The sequence below is a fragment of the Leuciscus leuciscus genome (genome assembly GCF_965113295.1).
Source record: "Leuciscus leuciscus genome assembly, chromosome: 23".
Lineage (NCBI taxonomy): Eukaryota > Metazoa > Chordata > Actinopteri > Cypriniformes > Leuciscidae > Leuciscus > Leuciscus leuciscus.
In genome coordinates this window covers 8702854-8730167 of record NC_138747.1, presented here as the reverse complement: position 1 = coordinate 8730167, position 27314 = coordinate 8702854, and the positions used below count along the sequence as shown (strand labels likewise).

The following is a 27314-nucleotide window of genomic DNA, read 5'->3' as shown; positions in this document are numbered from 1 at the left end:
ATCTCAAAATGTATATCCATTTATCATACTATAGTCAAGTCATTTTTATATAGCGCTTTTAACAGTATCGATTGTCTCAAAGCAGCTTTACTGTGATAATAGGATTGTTAGGACCGTGACAGATTTTTTTTTTTGGCTTTACAACAGCTCTAGGATAAAGTTATTGTCCAGCTAAAGTTCGCACAAAACAGTGCATGGTGTCTTGAGAACGCACCCCCTGAAATAGGTTCGAAGGTGCAAGCGATTACCCGTTATCTCTACGCAAACCTCAAAAACGCAAACCCTCTAATCATACTATACACTGTTTTTTTTTTTTTAGACAATGTTATAGAAATTTATTATCAGCCATTTATCGGTTATTGACCACAAGATGAAAATCATTTTCTGTGTCTTCTCTCAGGCTTAGAGAGCACCTTCTTCACCTTCTTGCGTCTTTCAAGAGTGTGTGTGCGCGCTGAAACATCTTTCATTGCCCTCAGGATAGTCCATTTTATAATGTCTTTATGCAGCTAATCATACGTTACAGCTAATTATCTTTTGCCATTGACCTGCCTTTGAAAGGGTTGCAAGCGGGACATTTTCAGCACTCATAGAAGCCCTAGGACAGGTCGAAGGAGAGCTATCCACTCCAAAATTCTTCTTACCTTAAGTTAATTCCTGTCCTTGACTGATCCTCACTTATGAACTTCTCATTTATCGTATTCGGGACAGCTTTCCTTTTGTGTTTCACAGAGAAATGGTCATTATTATCAGGGAGAGGCTGATGGTAAATGTCAGCCCTATTACAGATCCTCTGCCAATAACCCACAAATTCCACTTCTCCATTTGTCGACGGATGACCCCAACGGATTCCAGACAGGAATTAGGCGCTATCTGCTGTGAGCCTGCCATAAAAGTGATGGTGAGATTTCGCTATAATCTCTTAATTCCTGCAGATAGACACATCTGTGCCACGGCTGAATGTGACACAAGATTCATATTCTTTATTTTATCTCATTTATTTATGGCTGTATTAAAGCACTTGACATTTACACACCTTTTAAGTGTAGCTCACACCTTACCTCTTAAATTATGGCTTAATCTAAATTTCTTGAAGTTCACAGATCTTGCACTGAGCTCTTAGAAAGGAGAGGAACCTGAGAAGGTGTATTGAGTTAAACAGATATGATTCTATATTTTGGATTAAATCTTAGGCATAAGAACATTTGTAAAAGAATCATGCCCTGTTAATTTCCCCCTTAGTGTTATAAAACGTACTTAGAGAGTCTCAATTACCCAACCTGAAACAGATAATGTGGATATTACTAATGGTAAAAGTTTAAGTTAAAAAGAACATCTAATGTTTTTACAGTTTTACACAATTACATTTAATACAGTGATATTATACTTCCGATGGAAAACTTTGAAGGATTAGGTCTGAGGTTGAAAGGTTATGAAAGGCAGATTATGCAGAACGTTTCATTTGTTGTGGTTTATAATGAATAAAAAAAAGTACGAAGATGAGCATTTATTTTATTATTGATATTTTTATATAGTTTTTCTAAGCAGTTTTTTTAATAACATAAACATTTGACTCATTAGGGAGTTTTTTATTTAAGCACCTGTTTTAATGCCGCCGTTAATGTGTTAATGAGAAGTCTGCATATTACAAACTCTTTTTTTCCTTTTCCCTTTCCCCTATTCCCTCTTCAAGGTCTCTTCATAGTTATTTTAATACTTCAATAAGTACTGTTGAAACAAGATAAAGCGATACATGAATATTTATGTCTCTAGTTTTTAGTCTTGAAAGGCTGCACCTGATTGATTAAAAAATGAGTGTTTTTCAGTTTCTTTAGTAAATAATGCAAGCCCTTAAACCAAGTCAATTCTTTTCAGTGGTTAAGCTGCTGCAAAAGGTGCCGACTTCACCTTTGAACACTTCCAGCTATTTTGGTTCTGAAAGACGTCTAAAACGTTTTTTAGTTGTGCACCTGTTTACCGCATCATGCTGCTGAAAAATAATTTCTGTTCTGACTAATTGCGCATCTTGTGGTTGTCTGCCTTTTCGAGGAACAATTTCTAAAGAAAGGTATTATAATAGCTCAATTTTTACTGTAATGTACCCCCTGTGGCGTTCAGGAGATAATTGCAGAATAAACGTGAATTCTATTGACGACAAAAGCTTTTTTTGAAAATTGCAGGTGCACAATGAAATAAGACGGGCATGATATTAAACCTGATCAGACCCTTTTCTCCCTCGTCTTCACCCTAACTCTTCCTAACTCTGTAGTGTGTTGCTCTTCAACTCTGACCAAAGAGAGAAAAAGGATGCCACAGTTTTTTCTCACTTGTTCAATATACAGCCGTATCTTTTGTCTGTTTTCTTCCTCTTCGTCCCCTGATGCTTTAACTCCCATAAGCACAGTCCTGTAATTCCCTCCAAGGTTTAACAAGGCCAGGATAGCCTTTCCACAATCTACTCTCAATTGAGTTTTTTCCATTGCTGAAAGACTGTGTTTGCAAACCAATTACTTTAATGGAGAGAGAAAGAACACCTTTTTGATTTGCATTTCGGTGCATGTGATAAATTCTTTATCTAATAATTACACTGTAGGTTTGGTAATGGAGTGCATTTTAATGAATCAGGATTTTGCATGACAATGAGCTGTGATGGTGACAATGGAGGTATAGCAGTCAAATGGAGAGAGAGAGGGCACAAGCAATTAAAGACACAATCGTGAGGCCCATTTTAACTGACCACACACTTCTTTAGAATAAGGGCGTGTAGCTCTGTGACCTGATCTTTTTTTTAATTAATTATTTCTAATTTGTGCTACAGGCAATGAGAATACTCTCTTGGTATACCATCACCTCTTTCATTTTTGATTGTAGTTATTTTCCTGCATTCATTATAAGAATGTAAAAGCATCAGCCACAATGATAATCAAATATCACCACCATAAGGAACATTATATTTAAAGGGGACATATCATTTTTAAGCGTTATAATCGGGTCCCCTGTCCATCTACCAACACAGAAAATGTGAAAAGTGACAACCCAGTAACTGTTTTGGTAAGCCTTTCTCTGCAAGCATGTCAAAAAAACAAGCCGATCAGATTTCACTCCTCTTCTGACGTAGGAAGGGGATCTTATTATAATATTTCCGCCCCTTAATCTGCACGTTTCCACCCATGGCACCGCCATTTAGTTTTCGCAAGCGACAACAGTGTAACCGGTTCTAAAGCAAAGTGGCAAAAGTTTGAGCAAAGCATGAAAACGGTTCTGTCGTTGGTTGGCTTCACAGATGAGCACAGAACACCATTTGACCAAAAAAAAATGTCACAGCTGTCTTATAAAGACCTCAGGGAACTGTCAGCTTGTGTAAAAGTTAAACATGATGGTACAAGCAAGTTGATTAGATGAATCAATGGCTACGTTTACATGCAACCAAATAAACAGTTAGTTATCGGATTGACGGCTCAATTGGACTGAAAAGCCTTCATGTAAACCCCTTAATCGATCCGACTGAGCTCGATCCAAATTAAATTTCGATCCGATTGAAAGGGGTGGTTTATTCCTTTTGTAATCCGATTGAGAGAACATGTAAACACTTGATCGGATTGAAAACCGAAACTGAAAGTACTGCGCATGTGCAATGACGTGGAAATAGCGTTATGACGTGCAGAACCAGCTTTTCTTCATGTTGAATAAAGTGTCATATAAATGAGTGTCCCATCATTCTAAAATTTTCCTTTCACTCAGTGTCTGTGAAGTGGAGCAGGGCGACGTCCCACCAGTCCTCGTTTCAGATTCTCATCCACAGATGAGACCAGACGGTTTTGGGTGCGGGGAGGGGAATTGATAAATACAAGCAGCACGACACAACGGTTCATATGCTCATTGTCTCCAAATTCTGACAATGAGCATAGGAAATTATGTTTGATTATGCTGTAAAAAAAAAAAAAAATCAATCTAGGAGAATAGCCGATATGCGCAAACAGCAAGAAACTCTGTATTCGTGCAGTTTGCGCATGTCAAAAAAATCTATTCCGATTTGTTGATTGTGATATGTAAACACGTACATCAACCCGATCACATGTTTAGCGTTCATGTAAACACTACGTTTGGATTCATCAATCGGAATGAATTCAGTCCGATTAAAACAAAAGCTGTGCATGTAAAAGTAGCCAATGTAACTCCACAACAACTACATACATGTATCCACTAACCATTCAGAAACGTCCAGGTGCGTCTAAAAGTTGCAACCTCTTCCTGAGTCTCCCCGTAAGGCTGCACTTCACTACTGGTTATTTCTGCGATTTTTGATGAGTGACATTATTCGCGTGCTTTGTTATTGATGGAGTATCCAAAGTTCGTGTAAAGGATCGGATCTCTTCTGAATGGAGGCGCGATTTTGCTCACACCCAAACAGGCACAAATTTGACAAGCTATAATAAATGATCTGGGGGGTATTTAGAGCTGAAATTTCACAGACAAATTCTGGGGACACCATAGATTTATATTACATCTTGTGAAAAGGGGCATAATGTCACCTTTAAGGTTTGGATTGAAGAACCTATCTCATATCAATTCTCATGTTGATTGTAATTTGGCTCCGTTAACGGTTCATATATTCTCCAAATACATAAGCTTACAACAAACTGTGAGACAGTGTAGTTACTGAATGGTAGTTCATATGACAATGTCAGGTTAAATATACTACACACGGTATATATTTTGTCAGTGGTACTGTATAAAATGTATAAGAAATGAAAATATGAATGAAATGTTACCAGATCAACCCTCTATGCACACCTTGGCAATAGAATCGCCAGTGGCTAGTACAATTTTAGTTTACTCAACTGATATACTATTTTATATATATTATATAATATATGTAATATATGATTCCACCAAATCTGCACATACACTCTTTACATCAGTCAATCAAATATTTTTCTGTATTATGATAACCAAGCACTATTTAATGTTAGAAATGTAGTAATTAGAACTAAAATTGGTAACCATGTATCTATGCATATTTGTCATTTTAACCTTCATATTGTCTTTGAGGTCCATTCAGACACCATGTGACTTGTTACATTATCGGTCTAAACACACACAAAACATCTGGGTTTGATTCGGTTGTTCTTAAGGTATGTAAAAAAAAATTTTTTTTCAATTAAAAAAATCACACTCATTGTCTTTGGGGTCAAAATTACGTTTGGTATGAAGGTAAAAGAGTAGCACAACTCGAGAGCATGTAGATGTAAATTTGAGAACTTGTACAATAAATATTTGTACTGTAAAAAACCCTGTAAAATAAAAATCTGAAGTTGAATGTTGAAATTGGCACTCGCAGACAATAGACACAAACCTGAGTTCTGAATCTGAAGCTGCAGACAAGTAGTCACAAATTTGTAAAATTCTATTCACAGAAATACAATGACAGACACAAACTTCTTGTATATTAAAATTTTTCCCTATATTTACATTTGCAGTACAACCTCAATTATGCACTTGCAACTTCAAATCTTTCACTGCAATTTAAAATATTGCGCCTTGACTTTTGCTACTATTTTTGCGATATATTAGATTCAAAACTAACTTGTGCACTTGCAACTAAGTGGTGGCGAGAGAGATAGGGGGGCGGGAGCAGGGGTGTTCAAAGGAGCCGTTTTATTGGTTGGCTCCTAGCCAATGAAATGGGACTTCTATTGTATGTGATGATGTAGGGCTGTGCGATATAGCTAAAAAAATTATCACGATATAATGTTTCATATTGTTCGGTATCGATAATTATTGACTTTTTTTATAACCTTTTTTTTTTTAAGACAGTACAAAAGTTTGAATTTAAACCACTGTTTTTTTTTTATCCACATTATTAAGGCATACAACAAATGATATTAGTTTTAGCAGTCAAAAATTAAATGTAAACAAAAATATCTTCTTTATGTCTTATATTAAGATAAAAAAGTAAGCGTTAAAGAAACTCAAACTTAAATAAAATGTTACAAAATGTGTGCAATGTAAAAGTGTAAACGTAGAAGAATCAAGGTAGGTCTTGAAACTTTGAGGTAGGTCAACATCTGTAATAAGTAGGGGTGTAACGGTTCACAAAATTCACGGATCGATACGACACAGTGGTGTCACGGTTAGGTACATTTTTTCGATACAACAAAAAGAAAGAAATGCCAAAGAAATTTCCTTGATTTTAAAAAATATATAATTATTAAAAGAGAAATTATTTAAAATAAGTTTAAAAAGAGTTTTCCCTACATCTTGAAACTTTTAGTTTTATAAATGGGGGTAATGTATTTGAAGGATGAACAAATAATGTTTTGGTCATCACATTACAAATAACATTTAAATATGATAATATTTGAGTTTTGAAGTGCTGGAAAAAGATGTGTGACGTACTTGAAAGCATTTTACTATTCCTGTCAAACTTCCATGGTTACAGTGAGTGTTACTACAGTAAAGCCATAGCCTATAGACCCTATGCGCCAGAGAAACAAGGGCTCCGCCATCTTTAGAATATTGTCTTTGAACTTCCGTTTTTGCGGTCGCTCTGTATATTCCTATGGCATTGCTGTCCAGGAGTAATTAGCTTTTGAAGTGGATTTACTTAATATAAAGTTAACAAAAGTTATCATGAGGATTGTAATGTTTAAACCAGATGTCTTAACAAATGTCAGTCGACCGGGAATATTTTAAAACGAGCCGTTCATTCATAAATACGCAAGATCGCTGTGTAAATAAAACCGAAAGTCAAAAGACAACGAGCGCAGTGCTGAAAAGGGGCGGGGCTACATAATGTCTATACAATGAATGTTGCTGATCTGTGGACTTAAAACCTATAACTAGTTCATTCATGGCACAATGTTTCTCCTGGTTTCCACATCAGCGCTGTTTGATCCGTTACTAACGGATTAGTGTGAATGCTTCTCACTAGATCTTGCAGCGATGTTATTACTTCAGTGGCGAATTCAAATGCTTTCTTTACCGGATCTCTTAGAGCTGTGTAGTAACAGTGTCGCTTGATCAAGATCGGCTCGCGCTGCACTCACTGACATTGATGGTCCAAACTGATAAACGGTCCGTGAAGCACAAAATAACGCAGTTTCGTTCCGCTTTCATTGTGCTTGCCATTTGATGTTGGGCAACATTGTGGTGGTCGCGCGTGCATTTGAATGAAAATATTGAGCGCCATATCGAACATTTTTCATATCTTTACCGACAATGGTGTACCGTCGATAAATACCGATACCGTTTTATCGCCCAGCCCTATGATGATGTCACGAAACCCACATCCTCTGGAACGCTCTGAAACGCTAACATGGCTTAATGCATTAGACAGTGATATTAAAATAAATAAATGATATAATCAAACTCAGTAAACACCATTTGGTACTACTCCACAAATGCAATGTGGAAACACGCGCACACACACCACGCAGTACACGCACGCGCGCACACACCACGCAGTACACGCACGCACACCACGCAGTACACGCACACACACACACCACGCAGTACACGCACAGGTGTGAATGCAACAGACAGCTTTTTTATACAATTTGGTGAATAAAATCAACAAAAGCAGAATACAGATATTGAAACGTAGCACTGACACACATGCACGCACGCGTGCACACACAAACTAAGTCTTGTCTTTTACTCGTGACTTACTGTATGTTAGCCTGGTTAAAACCAGACCATTCTCAGTAGTAACTGAGTTATGGTCTGGCAATGCTTCATTAATAACTCATTTCCAAAGGGGCGTCACCAACGGACGTCGCTCAAATGCCTCTGGGCGCAATTGGATAGATCTAAAACCAATCAGAGCGATCGTCATCGTGTAAAGCCATATGCTGCGTCCCAATTCGCCTAAGTTACACTACGCCATAAAAGTATGTACTCTTTCTGTGAAGAAAAGGTATTTACTTTTGAATGTGTAGCAAAAAAAGTAGGCAAGCTTTGGGACATACTACTTCGTCATCTTTATCGGACGGATCTGTCGCGTGCATCCTGTCACGTAAACTGCCCTGTCAATCATCTTGTCACAGTTAAAATCCTCTATTAAATCTAATTTAATTTCCTACCGTTTCGGAGAGAAATGTAGTAGCACATTCATCTGCCAGCGGGTCTTTCATGGAAACTGTCCTCATGTGTTTGCAATTTGAATATAATAATGCATTTAAAAGTTGGTGCGCTTCACCAACGGACGTCGCTCAAATGCCTCTGGGCGCAATTGGATAGACCTAAAACCATCAGAGCGATCGTCAATGTGTAAAGCCCGCCCCAACGTTTCTGATTGGTGCCGCGATTTCGACGGATTAGAAATGGGCTTGAATGAGCTCTTTGCCAGACTACTTGCAGAGCAAATCTAAATTTGCCGGAAGTTGTTTGGGTTTTCCCAGGCTAACTGTATGTGGCATTTAGGTGCAAATGTATGCACAATTACTGCAAAAAATATGTAAATTAGATTTCAAACTTTGTCAAAACACTAATTATATTTATCTATCTCTATCTCTATCTCTATATATCTCTATCTCTATCTCTATATATCTCTATCTCTATCTCTATCTATCTCCTCTATCTCTATCTATATTCTCTGCGTGTGTGCGAGAAACACAGCTCTGCAAAGCGACAGCACTTTAGAGTTTATGGTACAGTATAGGGTTGTGCCGATAGACGATAATATCGTGTATCGACGATAGTCAGAGATATCGCTGCTGGCAGATGCCTTTGACGATATCAATATGATAATTAGCTCGTTTTCCCATTAATGTATTAAATCATTATTATTATTATGAAGCTAGTATTGTTATTAAATTAATTAGGAACTACAATTAATTTGCCTTGCCTAAATTCATAACGACATCACCACATAACCACACTTGCGACATCACCGACGTGCGTATGTGATCCATTCACAAATTGTCAAGAGTGTTTGTTTTAACAGACGCATTATTCTTATACAGAGCCAAGATGAAGACGGCATCGTTGTTCGTCAGTATTTTGTTTCCATAGCACATTAAGAAAACATTTAATGACACTAATAACACTAAGAACAATACAATTACAAAATATTAATGATAATAATATCAATAAAATGATATAGGCCTAATAACAGTCTTTAGTTCACGAACACAGCACAACTCTGCCATCTGTGAAAATCAAAAGCAACTTCAAACACTTGTTAAACAAGTAATATTCTTCTAATTGTTTCACTGTCAATAATGTAAGTCCACAAGAGAAATATTAAGCCAGTAAATTAAGATAGTTGCTATACCGTTATATCCACCGTCGTCTCTGAGAGAACACGTCGTTAATGCAGCGAAAGCTCAGTCCGTTTCTGCTTTCACTTTCAGGGAATGAGCGCGTTTACATGCACGTTATTAACTTGATTATGCTGAATAAACTGACAATGCATGTCATGTAAACACATTAACCCGTTTTCCTTTATCGGAGTCAAGTCATAAGTTTAAGTATAAACCGATCGACTTTTAGATTTTTGCCTTTGATTTCTCCTGGCATTTAAAACACAACCCGCGTTCTTTGGGCTTATTGAAGTGCGATATGTGAAGTGCATCCAGACAGAGAGAGCACTGGAAGGAGGACATATCACAAACTCCGACTCTTTCTTGACCTAAGAAATTATTAAAACGTGTTCCCATCTCGTGCAGAAGTAGGCCTACAGTCAAAATGCTGCATCTGTAACGGCATGAGAGGATAATGTGTCCGTAAATTTCTCGCTGACATGTTGAAATACTCGGAGTCAGATACAAGAATAATTAGGATCTTTTTTTACCTCACTATACCGGGAAATAACCTGATTTAGCCTATTAATAAACACTCCACCTTTGCTAGCAAAATAGAAAACAATTCTCATATATAAAACGAACTAATAAAACAAGCAAATTAACGAGTAAATAAGCAAGTTAATAATCAAATAAGTAAGCCCCGCCCCCTCACGATAATATCATGTATCACCGATCTCACAGGCTGACGATAGGACGATATGAAAATGGAGCATATCGCCCAACACTAGTACAGTACGTCAAATACAGGTACACTGCGCATTAGGGGTGTGCCATATCATACCGTCCACGATAATACCGGTATAAATTTTTACATGATAAAAAAGTGTCATATCGCGATATCATTGATATAGCGACGCAATGATGTATGGCGCATTACGTTCCCTAGCACGCACAATAACACCTGTCTGAGCGTGAGAGCAGCAAGTCAGCCTCCAATGATGATTTAGTCAAAAGGAGCTACTTCAATAGTATTTTAATAATTCCCGCAGGTCTACCACTTATAATGCGGGAAATTCCCCCGCAAACATTGATTTTACCAACCGCGTGAGTGTTCAGCGGTGCCGCGTCTTCTCTCTCTCGCTCTCAAAATGGGTTGCACAAGTCAAGCGTCAATACCACACTCTTGTGTTTAGCAGTCAGGACATGACGGAATTGTCTTTTGTCACTTGCATCGTAACTAAAGTTTATCATTTTCACTTCTTTTTAAGTCTTATCAGTTTAAACATTTGCGATTTTAAACTATTCAGTACTTTCGCGCGCTCTCTGAGAGATGTTTACTCTGCGTGCACACATACAGTAAAGCCGTCTCACAAACAGCTCGCGAGTAACAAAAGTTTTTTTTCGCGGATTATATCGCTTTAACGGGGGAAAAAACACCCAAAATTGTGTAAAAATTCCGGTCATGGTCAGTATATTTGTAAATAGTCGGTTATGTCTGAAATAAGCATAAAACGCGTGTGACAGTGTGACAGACAGTATAACAGTAATGAATCCGGGCACTAGCTCTAAAAGTGACAGCAGCCATGTGTCTGTCATTAATGTTGTCGTCAAAACAACAAAAGATAGCTTTCATTGTAAGGAATCAGAATTAATAGCCTATGTATTTAATTTAGTCAGGACTCAGGACTAGTGTTATTTTACATTTTGATTACCTTATTCAGTTTCTGTAGTATTTCTGAATAGTGTTAGACCTACCTTAAAAACTTTTCTCTTTATTTGTATCATTATTATTTTGTATATATTTTTTGCTACTTTTTTCAATTTAATTCAAAGACTGAAATCAAGCTTCCTTGTGTTGTGTAAACTCTTAAAAACAACATTACCCAATTGTAAAAACACAATGAGTGAGCAAACATTTAGGTGAGATAAATGTAATAAAAAAAATTGTCTACTTTTTTTTATATCGTCATAAATATCATTATCGCAAATATTCTTGAAATATCGTGATAGAATTTTGAGGCTATATCGCCCACCCCTACTGCGCATCCATTGAGCTGAATTGAAATGGTACAGATCGATTGTTGGAGAGCCAGAATTGTTAAATTCTTTAGGATTTTTTTCATACATTATGCTACGTGATTTGAAGTCTACAGGTTCTACACCATGTCTCTACTTCACACCTCAAAACCAGCAGTGGTCTCTCACAAAATACAAAGAGGATCAGGTTTGCTTGACATGGACGTCACATTCTCGTTTCGTTGTTTCTTCTTTGAGCTTCTTACTAGAGTGAGCATAAAGAGAAGCCGAATTATCTCTGTGTGTTTCAGAGATGCTCCCCACTCCCGCTTAGGCGCTATAATGAGAGGTAATAGGTTGAAAAATGCCACGCTGTAGGGCCTTGTGTGATGAAAGGTACATGCAGTTCTGGTGCTGGGGCGCGAAACAATGCCCACACTTTTCCTCTCTCGATCCCGGTGAGGTGGCCTACAGTATTACTGAGGCCGAGGGCTCTTGTCAGCACAGTGGTGGAAGATGAGCAAGGGCTTTCCGTATATATGTCTGAGAAGATCTCAGCCTGTCAGGCTTTTTAGAAGCGTACATCTGTGTATGCACTGGGAAACTGTCAGGCTTTTTTGAGGGGTAGGGGAGTGTTTTTTGTTTGTCAGTTTTGATGCCCCTGTATAGATGTACTGCAGACTCTGAGAAACATCAAGCCTGACTTTCCTACACTCACTTTATAAATTGGATTTTGACGGATGTAGGCGTAGATTGGAAAGTGGTTCCTTCGTCTGGTGTGCGTGTTTGAATATGTACAGCATTCTTGAGAGCTGTGTAATTATCAGCATCTGGATAAGACAAAATTCACATTCATTTGGTGGGTGCTTGCTATATTTTGCCCTCACTTTCAGGTCATCAGTTCGGTGGTGGGGTGGAATGCCATGCCTGCAACCCTCCATCGATCAAACCTTTTTTCTAATGGCACCTCAGTTTCCAGGTTTCAGGCGCTGCTGAAACCACAATTAAAATGATTGATTGATTGTTAAACAGATCGATTATTAGCAGAGTAAAACAAATGCCTGCCCGTCAACGATTATACACAGCAAACAAAGAATGCTAAACGCCTACTAATTGCTCTCAACTGTAACTGTTTACAATAAAGGCTATATAACATCACGCTGGTCTCAGCATCACATCGGTAAATAGATGGAGTGAAACGGTTACTTTTATTAAAAGAATTGTGCACCCTGAAATAAAAATTGCTTTTTTTTTTCACATTCATGTCATTCCATATTTGTTTGACTTAAATTTTTTCTGTGCAAAAAGTGATATTTTGAAAATGTGTAGTTGTCACTCTTTTTCATGGAATTGCAATAAATGTGAACTGAGGCAATTAATTAAAAAAGGGCACAGATGCATTATAAAAATAGTAACTTTCTTAAAGTTACTTTTAGCAACTTTTCTTAAGTCTTAAAGGTGAACGCGTCGAAGAAATCGACAGGCAAGTACGCCAGCACGCACCAAAAAACAAAAACAACAAAAAAAACAAAAAAAACAACAACGAGGAGCTGCCTATAACCAGAGCCATCATCCATCTAAAGGCACTGGATATCTCCAAAGAGCTGAACATATCCACCAGCGAGGCCCCTCATTTCTTACCCATGGCCATGCACCGAGACACCCGCGTGCCAACCTCCCCGGAGCGGAACAATTCTTTTATTCGGAACAATACTGTATTTGTACTGTACGGTTCTTGTGATATTGCTTGTAGTTCATTGTATTTTGATTGATTGATTGGCTGATTGCTTGATCTGGCTTATTCGATGACCACTGAGGGGCAGTATAGCTTATTTATTTGCAAAACCTCTGTATGGAAACAGTTGATTATTGTTGTCTGAAATTATTTGAATACTAGTCAGGCTTAATGGACATTTGGAGAAAGATCAGTAACTTTGTGCAATAGACTCCTGTGACTGTGATTACTTATATTTCAACATGCCTGTTTCTAAATTCCATATTTTTTTGATTTAGTAAAGTACTCCCAAAACCGCTTAAGTCAGTCTGTGGTATATGAATGCTATTTAAGTGAATGTGTCTGATGTAGTCAACTTTTTGCTAAAGTCTGCTAACCATCTCCTTTTAGTTTTAATGTCCCACTCATCAGTAGTATTTCCCTCTTACATTTTTTGTAACCCCTAGATGGCACTGGAGAGCTGCACAACAAGCCCAGCCGGAGTGTGTGTATATTTGCAGTTCCTTCAGTCAGAAAACGGATGCACAGTCTCCACCTTGCACGTTATAGGCTTTCTGCTGCTGTCACTTTGTTTAACTCTGTTTTATCAACTTTGGATAGAGGCAAGCTTCTCTCCCGTAGTGTGCTTTGAGTCAGGGCTGATACGAGACCCACCAACAGACCCCAGGCCATGTCATGCTTCTCCATGCATCTCTCCTCACATTCTGCATGCTGTGTCAGCTGTCTGTGAGCTGCAGAAACTCGTGTTGTGGATCAGAATCTGGTAGATGACCAGAGTTCTGGTCTTATGTGTTTTTTCCTTATTTTTTTTTAATCTGTAGACTCATTTTCTACACTGTTTAAGGAGGAAAAGGATGTTTGTATTTAATTTATTTGTTGAATTGATTATTTTATTTTTCATGGTAACTGACAGCATGATTAAACTAACCAAGCTATTTACTAAATAAACAAGGGGCAGTAAATGAATGAAAAAATTGACAAAATGAATGAAAGGCACTGAAATTAGTGCAAATTCTGTGTGCGTGAACTGTCACATGAGGCCATTTGTGTGGCCTGGACCCTTGATATATTGCTAGGCAAGTGAAGTACACTACTGTAGTCTTTGTGTTGTGAAAAATTGTCTTTTGATAGAGTTGCTTGAGGACATAATGGGAGACGAGCTTTATGGGCTGTATCTTGTCAAAACGTCTCTGTTTTTGGCACCATACAATTGCAGACTTTGACTGAAGTCTCCACTGGGCTCAGACTCTTTCTCATAATAAAACATGTTCCCTCTGGTCCATCACCTCAGCTGGATGACAGCGCCGTATTGTTTTTTAAGTCAAAGGAGCTGAATCACAATTATATTTAATTTTCTTTTTGAAACTTGAAAAGTTGAAGTTTAAAGTGATTTTAATTTTATTTTATTTTTTTAATATAATTTCATGTTGTGTATTTTTTTTTTTTTTTTGTCATTGCCTTGATCTCTCTCTCTTTTTTTTCTTTTTTTTGCCATGCCATTAGATATGCCATCAGTTTATCTTATGAAAAGCAAATGACTCTCGAGTGTTGTTACAGATACTCATCTGTGTTCTTGTTTAGTGTCTCTTTTCTTTCTTCTGCCCGTACAAGTGAAGGTCAGCAGTGTCTGATTCTATTTTGGAAATGGAAATTTGGAGACTAATGGGACTGTTGTTCCGTTCACAAAGAGTCAGCGCGTCTAATTAAATATAGATCACAGAATAATTCTCCGATTTGATATGATAAAAGCTACTTTAACTCTGTTGGGGCAACCATAAGTACCTCTACAAGATGGTGATTTAATACACACGTTCAGTATGTTAGAAAGTGGGATGAAGAGAGAGAAGGAAAAAGAACAAGAAGTGAGGAAAAAAGTCCTCTCTCGGGCCCAAATAGTCAGGCCCCAGAGCTCTTAATTATATCAGAGCGCTGAAAGGAGAGCCAAGCCATTGCTGCCGTGCTCATTTGCATTATGCATTAAGGTTAGCCTTTGTGTTGATGAAGAGGGCTGTATCGGCGCTCCTCTCTTTCCGCTCTTTGCTTAATGCCATCTCTAAAGGCACTAAATGGAGAAGTTCCTGCGTGGTTTGTATCTCAATAATGTAAGATACTGTTTAGACAGTGCAGACCTCCCACTCGCACCAGCAAATATGATGAATCATTAGGAGGGAAGGAGAGAGTATGAACGGAAACGGGGAATGGACAATGGGGCTCGAGTACATTGTGTCTCGGTACAACACCACCCTGAAATCCTTAGTCATTAAAGGCCCTATGCGCACATTCTCTTCCGAGCTCTTAGATCTTGTTTTCTCTCCAACCAAAGTGGCCCTCTGCTTTGATATCAGGATGTGGACATTCATTCCCAGTCTGTAATTGGGAGTCAGTGTTGAAGTGCTCCCCGGTGGCTTGTCCACTAGCAGGCCAACTGATGCTCAGGGCAAACATATTCCTTAGCAATTCATCTGGGAGACTAATACCGTGCAGAATAACCCAAGGAAGTTGGAAGTTTATTTTGAAAGAGACACATATTAAACTTCACAGATGAAAGGGTTGGATATATATTTTTCTGAGTTTGTGCTGAGGTGCGGTTTAAAGAGAGAAAACCACATTATATGCTAGTACCTTCTAGAAAAGCCTGGGGCTAAGCACTTTATTTAAAAATCATAGAAACTTGTGTACTGCCAGAGACAGGGGCTTCACAACCAGTTTGCTCAAAGTGGAATCGTGAAGTCAATTTGAAATTAGTCCAAAATAAATGTCATCAAAATCCAGATTGCAGCTTTAAAACCCTTAAAGGTCTCAAAGATGTGCAGTCTCATCGAGTCAGTAAACTACTTTGACATTTTTCATTGTAATGATTTGTATAATCGCATGGCAGTAGAATGAAATATAGCATCTAGTCTACACCTTTAGATAAAATCTGGCCTAGACTTCTTCCCTAAAGGATAGTTACCTACAAATGAAAATTCTATGATCATTTACTCAACCATATGTTGTTATTCTTTCTTCTGTTAAACACAAGAAAAATAAGTTGTACTTTTTGTGTTTTATCCATACAAAGAAATTTAGTGAGGTCCAGTATTGCTTTGGACACTATGTGCAGACAATTCTTCAAAATATTTTTTTGTTATTATAGAGAAAAGTTGTGAATGATGCTTCCAGAGTTAAACTGTGAAGAGGCCAAAGTCTACGCTCCTCTGGTGTAAGATTAGTACAATCATTAAAGGGTTTTGCTGGGCCGCTTTCAGTGTGTGTGCGTGTATGATTTATGCATCTCAGGGTTCGATGGGTAATGATGATTTGGCTCATTATGAATCATAACGTGAACCAGGGGAAAAACTTGCCCAGAAACGACATGCAGGAGAAGACCTGGGCAGACGGCCATGTTTCCCGGGGACTGACCGCCTTGGCGCGTGCCTGCCACACGCACACTCTAGATTTCTTTTTATTTTCTGCTCTTAGGGATAGAGAGAGATACTGAGCTATTTAAATTAAATAAAGAATCTTTGTTATTAATTGGCGATCTTGACACTTCCAGAGACACAGTTTATCTTATTTCTTTTTTTTAGGACAGTTTAGGATGTTTTTTTTTTTTCAGTTAAAGAATATGGCAGTAAGGAAGGTGGGGGCATGTCCCAGATATTTGCTCCACAAAAAGCTCAACACCTGATACATTAAATGAGCTCCCATAGGACTCGAGCAGTGAAATCAAATGTGCAGCACGCAGCAAGAACTCATGCACACACTGACATCCTTGAGGACTGGCCCTTTTCACCACATTCTGGGGAACTGTGCATTCCCTTGTTGTGGAAAAACTCACAGTTCTCACATGTTGAGATTGCTATTAGACACAGGGGTCAGTGATGTGATTCTTGGTCAAAGATAAAAACAAAAGCTTTTAGAATCTTTAGTGATTAACTTTTCTTTTTCTTTTTTATTCTTGGGGAAAATGCAGTTAAGCAGTTCTGTTTTAAATTATTATTATTATTAATATTTATAATTTTTTTCCAAGTCAAAGTAATTTTTAATTTGTTTGTTATCTTAACAAATATATAAACTGTGCATGGGTGTACAAAAAATATTTTTGAAAACTTGTTTGCAAGTAATGATTAGGATATGTACACTCAAGTGTATTCAAAATATATGCAACATTTATTTTTTATTATTTTAATTTGTATAGTATTATTTCATTTATTTTTGAATATATGAAATCGACATGACACCACCAATTACATTTCTTAGAAATTGGCACTTGAGTTTAGAACTGTTTTTTTTCTTCTACCAAAAATATCCAAATATCCTTCGTTATCACCATCATCCCCATCATCATCTGTGGATCAGTGGTAGATAAGGCATCGTCAATTCCGAGACTCTTTTTTTTGGGCTCAAACTCCGTGTTGTGACATTTGACCATACCACACTGTTAATTATCACAACCACAGGAAGTTGAAGAGGTTGATGGGACATTTTGATGATGCTTTTTTATGCCCTCAGATGCTCTCCACCCTGATTGGATGGGAGAGGCTCTGGCATTTTAGAGGCATTTGTGACCTGTCCTTTAAATGGATGATCAATTCCCTAAGCATGTCTGACATTTGCTTATGCGCTGCTTTTTTCCACTTGCATGTAATTATAGACAATATTGCAGAGGACAGAGCAGACAGGAAAAGCAGAGGATGGCTTGAGCTTGCCAAAATCATTTTATTAGAACAAACAAATCATCTAACAAAGTTTTCAAGTTCAGTCTATTCATGCTCAAATGGCAGAACATTAATATCTTCTATTTAACGGTTCAGAATATATAATGATATCTCATGCAAGCCAAACCAATGCATACCAGAACAGACTAGACACAGGGCTTTCTTTCTTTCCTTCCTTCCTTCCTTCCTTCCTTCCTTCCTTCCTTCCTTCCTTCCTTCCTTCCTTCCTTCCTTCCTTCCTTCCTTCCTTCCTTCCTTCCTTCCTTCCTTCCTTCCTTCCTTCCTTCCTTCCTTCCTTCCTTCCTTCCTTCCTTCCTTCCTTCCTTCCTTCCTTCCTTCCTTCCTTCCTTCCTTCCTTCCTTCCTTCCTTCCTTCCTTCCTTTCTTTCTTTCTTTCTTTCTTTCTTTCTTTCTTTCTTTCTTTCTTTCTTTCTTTCTTTCTTTCTTTCTTTCTTTCTTTCTTTCTTTCTTTCTTTCTTTCTTTCTTTCTTTCTTTCTTTCTTTCTTTCTTTCTTTTCTTTCTTTCTTTCTCTTTCTTTCTTTCTTTCTTTCTTTCTTTCTTTCTTTCTTTCTTTCTTTCTTTCTTTCTTTCTTTCTTTCTTTCTTTCTTTCTTTCTTTCTTTCTTTCTTTCTTTCTTTCTTTCTTTCTTTCTTTCTTTCTTTCTTTCTTTCTTTCTTTCTTTCTTTCTTTCTTTCTTTCTTTCTTTCTTTCTTTCTTTCTTTCTTTCTTTCTTTCTTTCTTTCTTTCTTTCTTTCTTTCTTTCTTTCTTTCTTTCTTTCTTTCTTTCTTTCTTTCTTTCTTTCTTTCTTTCTTTCTTTCTTTCTTTCTTTCTTTCTTTCTTTCTTTCTTTCTTTCTTTCTTTCTTTCTTTCTTTCTTTCTTTGTGTGTACCGGCCTTAAAGATTGAAAATCCCTGATCTAGACGACTATGAAATGTGATTGAGAGTAGGAAAGCGCAAGCTTAATACTTTCAGATCTTAGCTTGTTAGCGCACAGGATGCTGGTTTGCTGCCCCACTAGGGACCTAGGAATTGTTGATGTTACGTCGATCACTATTTTGCCCTTGAGCATGACACTTAACCCTGGTTGCTTCACTGGGACTGTCTCCTCAATTAGTCTACTGTAAGTCACTTTGTATGAAACTGTCCGCTAAATGACACCACTAACTAATGAGAATCAGGTTTGCAGTACCTTAAGGGGAGTGATAGCTACAATTACCTAAGGAAACTTGGCTTCATGGTTTATTAATGTCATAACCTGTGCAGAGTTGATCTAATTGGCCTGTTGTCAGGCTCGGAGGGTTCAGCACTAAGCAGACAGGTCGATCCGTGACCCAGGGCATGCTCTAGGATGTTTACCTTCGCTCCTGTGATTCCTGACAGAAGACGCCACCAGGTGATTGGAGCTTCTGCTGTGAGATCATGACTTGGCTGCTTAATGTGAAACTTTCTTTGTTTGATGTTGTTGCTGCGAGCCATATTCATGTGTAAAGATTTGTTTGGATAATGCAGGTTTCAAAGAGCAGGCTTGATCCTGAATGAGCATCGCCCTTATCCGACACTTTTATCTTTTGTTGTCTGAGATTTTTTGTGTTATTTATTTTTTATTATCGGGACGGGAGTAACGGGATAAACTATGCAGAACACATTTAAAATCCAGGTTTTCAAGGAAACTCTCATTATGTGAAGTAGCCCAGACAAGATGGTTCTGTAGAGATAAACGAAACGATTTTCCTTTGTCTCTCTCTCTTTTTTTTCTTCTAAACACAAACAGCCAGAATCTCTTTTAAAATCCCAAATATGTTGTGTGGGGTTGATATTTTGCCTGGGATTTGCTGAAGATTTAGCTATTGAGTGGAAAGGAAGCAAAAAAGACAATGTTTGCTTTCCTCAAGTTACAAAAAGCAGTCACCATGATGATAAAGGGAGAACTATAAAGGAAGGACAGGATAGTAAAGAAAGAGAACAAGGTATGGGCGGAGAGTCTTTCACTGGAAGCAGCCGTATCTCTTGTATGTGGTGATAAAGACCTCCGTCTCCTGCGGATGGGACAGTCAGGCCAGCAGCCCACAGGCCCAATGCATCATGGGTAGGGTAAGGAGGGCTGATCCTGTGGTGTAATGACCTGCTGCTGCTGACCGTGTCTGTCTCCCACTGGCAATGTTTGTGTCCTGGCTACAAGAATCAACAATTCCTGGTTAGAGGTAGAGAGAGGTAGAGAGAGGTAGAGAGAGGTAGAGAGAGGTAGAGAGAGGTAGAGAGAGGTAGAGAGAGGTAGAGAGAGGTAGAGAGAGGTAGAGAGAGGCAGAGAGAGGCAGAGAGAGGTAGAGATCTTACATAATGGTAGCTGAACACAAACCCCACCGCCCAACATACACTAGAGGTGAAACGTCTCCTGTAAATAACCAAACTCTGCTGGTCATTTCTAACAACACATTTGAAATGTAAGTATTAAATTCAATTGAATTGTGAGTAGTATGAATGTATAGGTAATTACGGTAATTATCTTGAATGGCTAAATGGCAGCCCAGAAGAGTTCATTGACTAAGGGTGCTTTCACACTAGCACTTTTGGTGCGCACCTGGGTTTGATTGACGTTTGAGTTTGGTTTGTTTGGGTTATGTGAACGCTGTCGAATGCAATTGAACTCTGGTTCAGACCAGATAATCAAACCTAGTCTGAAAGCACACTAAAAGAAAGATGGAAATTTAAATCTTGACTGTACTTGAAAATGAGTGACAGTTTATCCTGCTGTTTCAGTGTTGAGCGTCCCCTCCCCCTAAACTACTTCATTCTTAGTGATTTGCTTTACTAACCTAAACATACCCTCAAGAGCAATCATAGACAATAACTATCTGTTTTGAAGCTAGTATTTGCATTTCTCGTTTTTTAATGCATTTGTGACGTGTGTGATGCTGCATGGTTTTTACTAGTTTGACTTCTATAGTGTTCCTATAAGCCTTAATGCATGTGAAATATCCTAAAGTGCTTCTTTGTGATTGACCTTAAGTTTGAAATATCAGTATCATTTTGGCCTTAAATGTATCTAACCGTGCACCACTACTGGTGACATATGAACCGAAACTGTGACTTTGCAAATGAGTATTCAAAACCAGTCTGTCACCCACTCATTGTGTGCAAGATTACTTGAAAAATGTCTAAATATGTGGAAGCAAGCAAAGGCATGCATGTTCAGAAAAAAAAAATCATAAAGATAAATCACACATAATTATTTTCCTCATTAACATGCAGTGTCTTCAAGAACTACAAACAATGACAAAAATAGAAGAAAAAATTATTATTGTCTCTGTTAGATCTATGTCACAGGATTTATACGACATTGGGAGGTGTGGAGGTTTACACATTTTTGTTCTTGTTTTTCTTCCTGTTGTTTGTTGTTGTCATTCCTCCTTTTCCTCCTTATCTTTCTTATTCTCCTTTTCCTTTCTTTTCCTTCTCCTTTTCCTCCTCCTTTTGCTCCCATTCCTCCTCCTTTTCCTCCCTTTCCTCCTTTTCCTCCCTTTCCTCCTTTTCCTCCCTTTCCTCCTTTTCCTCCCTTTTCTCCTTCTACTTCTCTTCCTCCTTTTTTCTACTACTTTTCATTATCCTTTTCCTCGTTTTCCTTTTTTCTTTTTTCCACATTGTTTAATACACAAATAAAACGTTAGAATAATAATGTTCATTTTGCAATGTGCAATATTTGTTTTAGTACAAGTTTTGCCAACTAATTCTAGTAATTGCAGTTTTGTTAAGTCAGTAATTGAATAGGCAGAAATCTTTGTGCATTTTTGTTTGTCAATTCTAGGAGCTCTTAATCTCAAATTTGGCAAGCGACAGCCACACTTTTTGGCATGTTTATTTGCTGGCTTCTCCAAAAAGTAAAAGCCTTTCAAACTAATAAAAGAAGTTTGAAGATGATGATCAATATTCAATAGCCTACAAATTATAATAAATCTAATTTTCAGACTAAGTCGGAAAAAATATTTTCTTTTCAGAGCATACGAATTAAGGAATTTGTTGTTCATTCATTGTGATTTTTTTTCAAACCACAAGTTGAGCCTTTACATTTGTAAAAAAACATAATGTAATCTTATTTTAAGGCAAGTCCACTCTGCAGCCCTCTAGGTACTGCCCCAGGCAGCAATTTCCAATCATGCAAGTAGAGCTCCAGTCTACTTGAATAGGGAAAAACTGAAATCTACAAAACAGTGTTTCAATGTTTGTGACCATCTAATAGTATTTTCTCTCCATTGTTCTCTGACAGGGTAGTTTGAGGAGCAGCAGTCAAATCTCTCCTCAGGAGTTTCTGATTGAGCTGAAAGGTGGCGCCACCGATGAGAGACTGTTTGCCTGTCTGGACTCCCTCAGAGTGTCACTCACCAGCAACCCAGTCAGGTACTCGCGTAAAGGAGTTTTGTAGCATTTATTTTAATATATAATGTTAGTCAAGTTTTCTTGGATCAAAGTTTTCCTCTTTCTCTCTGACATGTAATTTAGCAGGATATTTTTGCTGCTGTGTCTTTTGTAGAAACCTGCTCAGGTTGCACAAACACTTTTCCACTGGAAGGCATTCGTAAAAGCTTTCTTACATCTCAAACTTGACAAGCCAGCTTGATATCGCAGCCTACTGAATACTCAAACACACACATTGAACTATTCAGCCTGGCCACCTACCACATCTGACCTCTGACATTTGCCCGACGGTGTGTAACTCAGCGGAGTGCTGTGATTTCATATTTATTAATATGTATTACTATTACCGATTGCCAAGTCGCCCCAGGTTTTCCCTCCTACTTCTTAATTGTTTGATGCCTTTTGCGACGAGCTCTCCTGCTGTTTGCCTGCATTTGTACTGCAAACATGACAGAGAGGCCTCTCCAGGAGGGTGAAGATGATAAACAATTTGTGAATAGTTTTTTGAATACGCTTTCCCTTTTTTCTTTTTTTTGGTGACCATTAAAACGACTCTATTTTAACAGCATAGTTTTAAATGCAGTTTACACAGAGAGACGCAATGCTGCAGGCGATGGTTGGAAGTGTAGAGGAGAATACGGTAGATAGGAGAGGAAATGCATATTTTATTCTCATGATGTTGTTACTGTTGATGTCATTCTGTTGTCCTTGGAGAGACACACATATCAATTTTGTATAATTTTTTTTGCTTTATTGTGGCTTTTATAATTTTTAAAGAAATTGATCTTTCAAAAAAAGAGTAAGAATACATTAGAGCCTACACATTTCAAATAGGCCTAAGTGACTAGGCAAAATGATGGTTTTTATTTTTTTAGCTATGGAATGCTTGGGGGACCAGAATCACTTGCTTTCTATTCTGAGCACAGACTCATAACAAGACATGGTCTAATTCATCTGAGAACGTGACCCTAGAAGCACCATGAGTGCGTTGCTTGAGGACACTAATTTTTGTTCAGTGTCCTTTTCATCTGAAACATTTTCCTAATTCCGATAACAAAAAAATCCAATAGATTAGTGGGATAGAGACCCCAGTGTGTGCGTGCAGATAAAGTTATTACAGGCAGTTAAAGTTAAATTGACAGACTGCACTAAGCAGTGTGTCCAATTTCAAAGACTATGGATGGAAAAATAAACCTCATCTGTGATGATGGAGAAGAGAGAGAAAGACGAGAGCATGTTCGAGCAGGAGAGTCGGTGTTAAACTGTTTTCATCAGTGCTGCATTCTTTATTGGCATAATTCATGAAATGTCATGATTTCTATTAGCACCCTGAACGTCGTTCTGGCACATGCAGCTGTTTGTTATGGCCGTGAACGTCGCTGGTGGAATGATCCACAATCGGAGAGCAATGTCCGACCTTGCGTGAGGAGTCTAGCCCGAACATTACTCACACCTGGCACCTTTTCATTTGTTCCTCCGCAAGGTTAAAACTTCTCCAAACAATTCAATCTTTTTTTAATTTGTATTTTTGGCATTGTCTGACTAGAGTATGACACAAAGCCGTTTTATTCAGCTATGCTGATGAAAGCCTGCAGTGTTTTGTTCTTATAGGTCACTGTTGTGGGATGAATAAAACAAGATAAGTGTGAGGAAGCAAAGACTGTAGTAAATGTTGATTTATTGCTAAAAAGCAAATTTGCAAATGCTCAACAGTGTGGAAATGCACAACATTTTGACATGGTATTTTTTTTTTCTCTCTCATTAAGATTTAGGTTGGGAGGACCTTGATGAGTATTTCACATTAGGGAGGGAAGAGTAATTCTTTTAACATGACTGATCTATGTAGACTCATTACTGTGATCTTCTATCTTCCCTGCTTTTCAATAAGAAGCAAGAGAGAGAAGGCCATGACATTCCCTAATGAAAACGGACATATAGTATTTTATTATAACTAGGATTCCCACAGGTCCCTCTCTGCAATTCCCTGTTGGAACGTCTGGATGTTGATATTCACATGCAGTCAAGGCTGATATTGGCCCACATTGGAAGTTATTTTACCATGTATGTCTTAGAGTCTGAGAAAACTACTCCATTCTAAGATGCATTGATGCTTCTTATTGTTAATTTTGGGCAAGGTATGCACAATAGATTGGTGACCATATTGGCATTGGCCAATGACAATGGTGTTAAACTTGTTGCCATTGCAGGGCTCCAGACTGCGACCAAAATTTGAGAGTGTGCGACTGAATTTTACATCCAGTCGCACATGTGTGACCAGTAAATTTGCCCCACCTTTTTTTTTTTTTTTTTACACTTTAAACGTGAAAGGGGCGCGTCAGTGAATCCGGAATGTGTGGCAGGCCAGTGATGAAGAGTGTGAGAAGAATAGGGAATGGCCACTGTAACTGGCTAATGTGTGGAGGGGGGAGGGTCCTAGAGATAATCGAGCGCGCGTAAACGTCTGTGGGAAGGAAACGGAGACAAATATCAATGTCACAGACACAGTCGGATGATGATTCAGAGTCGGAGGTTTGTGAGGTGATAAAGGCCCGAACCCACCATTTTCGGGAAGACTGGCTGAGAGAATTCAGCTGGTTGAGGTACTGTAAGGAGACGAACTCAATGAACTGCGCATGTTGCAGTTGCTACCCCAGAACTTTGGGGAACACGAAGTTTGCAGACAGTGCAGGCACTTCGCAGTTTAAACGCACTACGCTAGTTAGACACAATCTCAGCCTCAAGCATAGAGTATGCCGTGACATGTTAATGTCATTTCTGCTTCATGGACTGTTTAATAGTTCGAACCAATAATAGACAGCGCAGAGCTTCTCTCGCCAGTCGCGGGCGGATCTCGATCACGCGACACCGTTACATCGTGGAGATCCAGTGAAGAAATCCGTTGTGTTCGCGACAGAATTAATAACATCCGATGCGAGATCCAGTGAGAAACATTCAGATTCGACGCAGAATTCTCTGTTATAAACCATATCAGATCAAACAGCGCTGACGTGGAAACCAGGAGAAACATCGTGCCATGAACGAACAAGTTATAGAAGTTTATAGGTCCACAGATCAGCAACATTCACCATGGATTTAATGTAGTAACACTAACTGTAACTATGGTATACTATGGTTATAACAGTAGCCTACACATCTTTTTCCAGCACTTCAAAACTATAATATCATATTTAAATGTTATTTTTAATGTGTTGACCAAAACATTTTTGTTCATCCTTTAAAGATTGTCCCTATTTATAAAACTAAAAGTTTCAGAAGTAGGAAAAGTTTTTTTTCAAAAAAAAAAAAGAGATTAAATTACCATTGTAAACAGCTGCAGAGGACGCTTATTGGCTATTTTCACTCCCTAATAGCTATTTTGTCACTTCTTTTGCTTTTGAATTAGTATTAAGACATTATGAATGATATTAAAGTTAACTTTATCTATACACTTCAAATTAAGCTCAGTGCTTTGTCATCCCACAGTGCTACCAAATACTTTCTGTAGAACTGCTGCCCTCAAATGTTAGTCTGGAGCCCTGTGAACTTAAAATAAAACTGCACATTGTAATTTCTGTACGTTAAGTCTATTTATTATCAAAGCATTTGTCAGTAATACAGTTATTTGGGGGGGAAATGTGAATAATTGCATTGCAAGGTGATTTAAGGTGTGCTGAAGATTTCAACCTTTTCCCCCCCACAAAATTGTAAATATTTTTTGTTTAACTCCCTAGATTAAAAATGAATAATAATAATAAAGATAATAAACAAAAACACAAACTCTGTGGTAACAGATAAGAGGAATGTTCTGCAGGAACACACACCTGTTACTGTCAAAATGAAACATCACTGAACTTACTTAAGCTGGACTGTGACACACTTTTCTTCTGGAAACAAACTTTGTTGCATTATTTTCCTATAATAATCTGTAAAGCTGCTTTGAAACAATCTGCATTGTAAAAAGCGCTATATAAATAAATGTGACTTGACTTGACTGTCATCTCTTTATCCTGTAAATGTAAGAAATGTCTTACATTTATGCAATTACACGCTGTTATCCCTTTACTGTTACCACTCTCATAAAATTCTTGAATTACATGTGGAGTTTTAAACCTAAATTTAATGTCCAACAACAGATATTTCATCAATGTTTTCTTTTTTTTTTTGCTCTGAATTTTAATTGTTTTCTTTTCGCGTCCCGTCTGTTTGATGTGCATCTGCGTGCTGGCACTCATTCAGTAAAGTTTGAAGTTTAACGCAGGCTGTCAGGATGAGCCTTCATGCAAAATGGTTAAGGATATAACTGTAAAATGAAAGTTTTGCCCTGATGAAACATATCACACATTAAACGGCACACACATCTGTCAAATCACCCCTAATGCATTAGCTTGAAGCTTAAAATAAAGAATTCTCATGTTCTGGGCAGCTTGGATCACGTACAGTACCTATCCCGCAACAGCTCACTCCTTTTCCTCCACTATCTTTAGATGCATTTTTTACATAGAAATGCGTTATTCAGTGCTGTCATTTGACGCGACTGGCGGAAGTTTTCCTTTCACAGTGGGGAGACGCGACTAATTGATAATGACATTTGTTGTCGATGATTTTCATTATCAATTATTATCAATTTTATCGATTAGTTGTTGCAGCCTTACGTATTATTTACAAATAATTATCTATAGTGCTTCCCTAGAGATGACTGTTTTTTGTGCTAAATATAGTTTTTTCCTTTCTTTCAAATTTGATCAACTGGCTTACATTATAAACCAAAAAAACTAGACTGATGTGATCGAAGTTAATGTTTGAGTGTTCAAGTCAAATTGAGCGTTTAATCTGTGCCCAAAAAGGTGATGATTGTAACTGCCAATGTTTGAATCTGTTAGTAGCTGATGTACGAGGTCCTTCATGTCAAAAGAATGAGATGTTGTACCCTTGGGAATCCACTCAGACTTGAAGGATAAAAAAACATCACACATGATATTTTTAATAAATAAATAAATAAATAAAATAATTCTGCAGCTTGATATCTAGGATTCTTTTTATCAATGGATTAAACATCAATCATAGTGGTTTAAGCTGAATGCTGGTGACATGTTGATAAATGCTCTTTGTTTTATGCATTGTTCTGTTTGCTGTTTTATTTGTAGAGTTGAGACAGTCCTTTTACAGTTAGACAGTTCTTAGTTTCGTTTTAATTACAAATAGAC

General features: G+C 37.8%; 1 protein-coding gene across 3 annotated transcripts in view; it reads left to right on the top strand.

Moving 5' to 3' along the window:
• Positions 1-27314, top strand: part of diaph3 (diaphanous-related formin 3) — a 330760-nt gene that overhangs the window by 56976 nt on the left and 246470 nt on the right. For all 3 annotated transcript variants that reach the window (XM_082156057.1, XM_082156058.1, XM_082156056.1), the window contains one exon: positions 21962-22092. In XM_082156057.1, coding sequence (XP_082012183.1) covers positions 21962-22092 — 131 coding nt within the window. The remainder of the gene's footprint in view (positions 1-21961; positions 22093-27314) is intronic.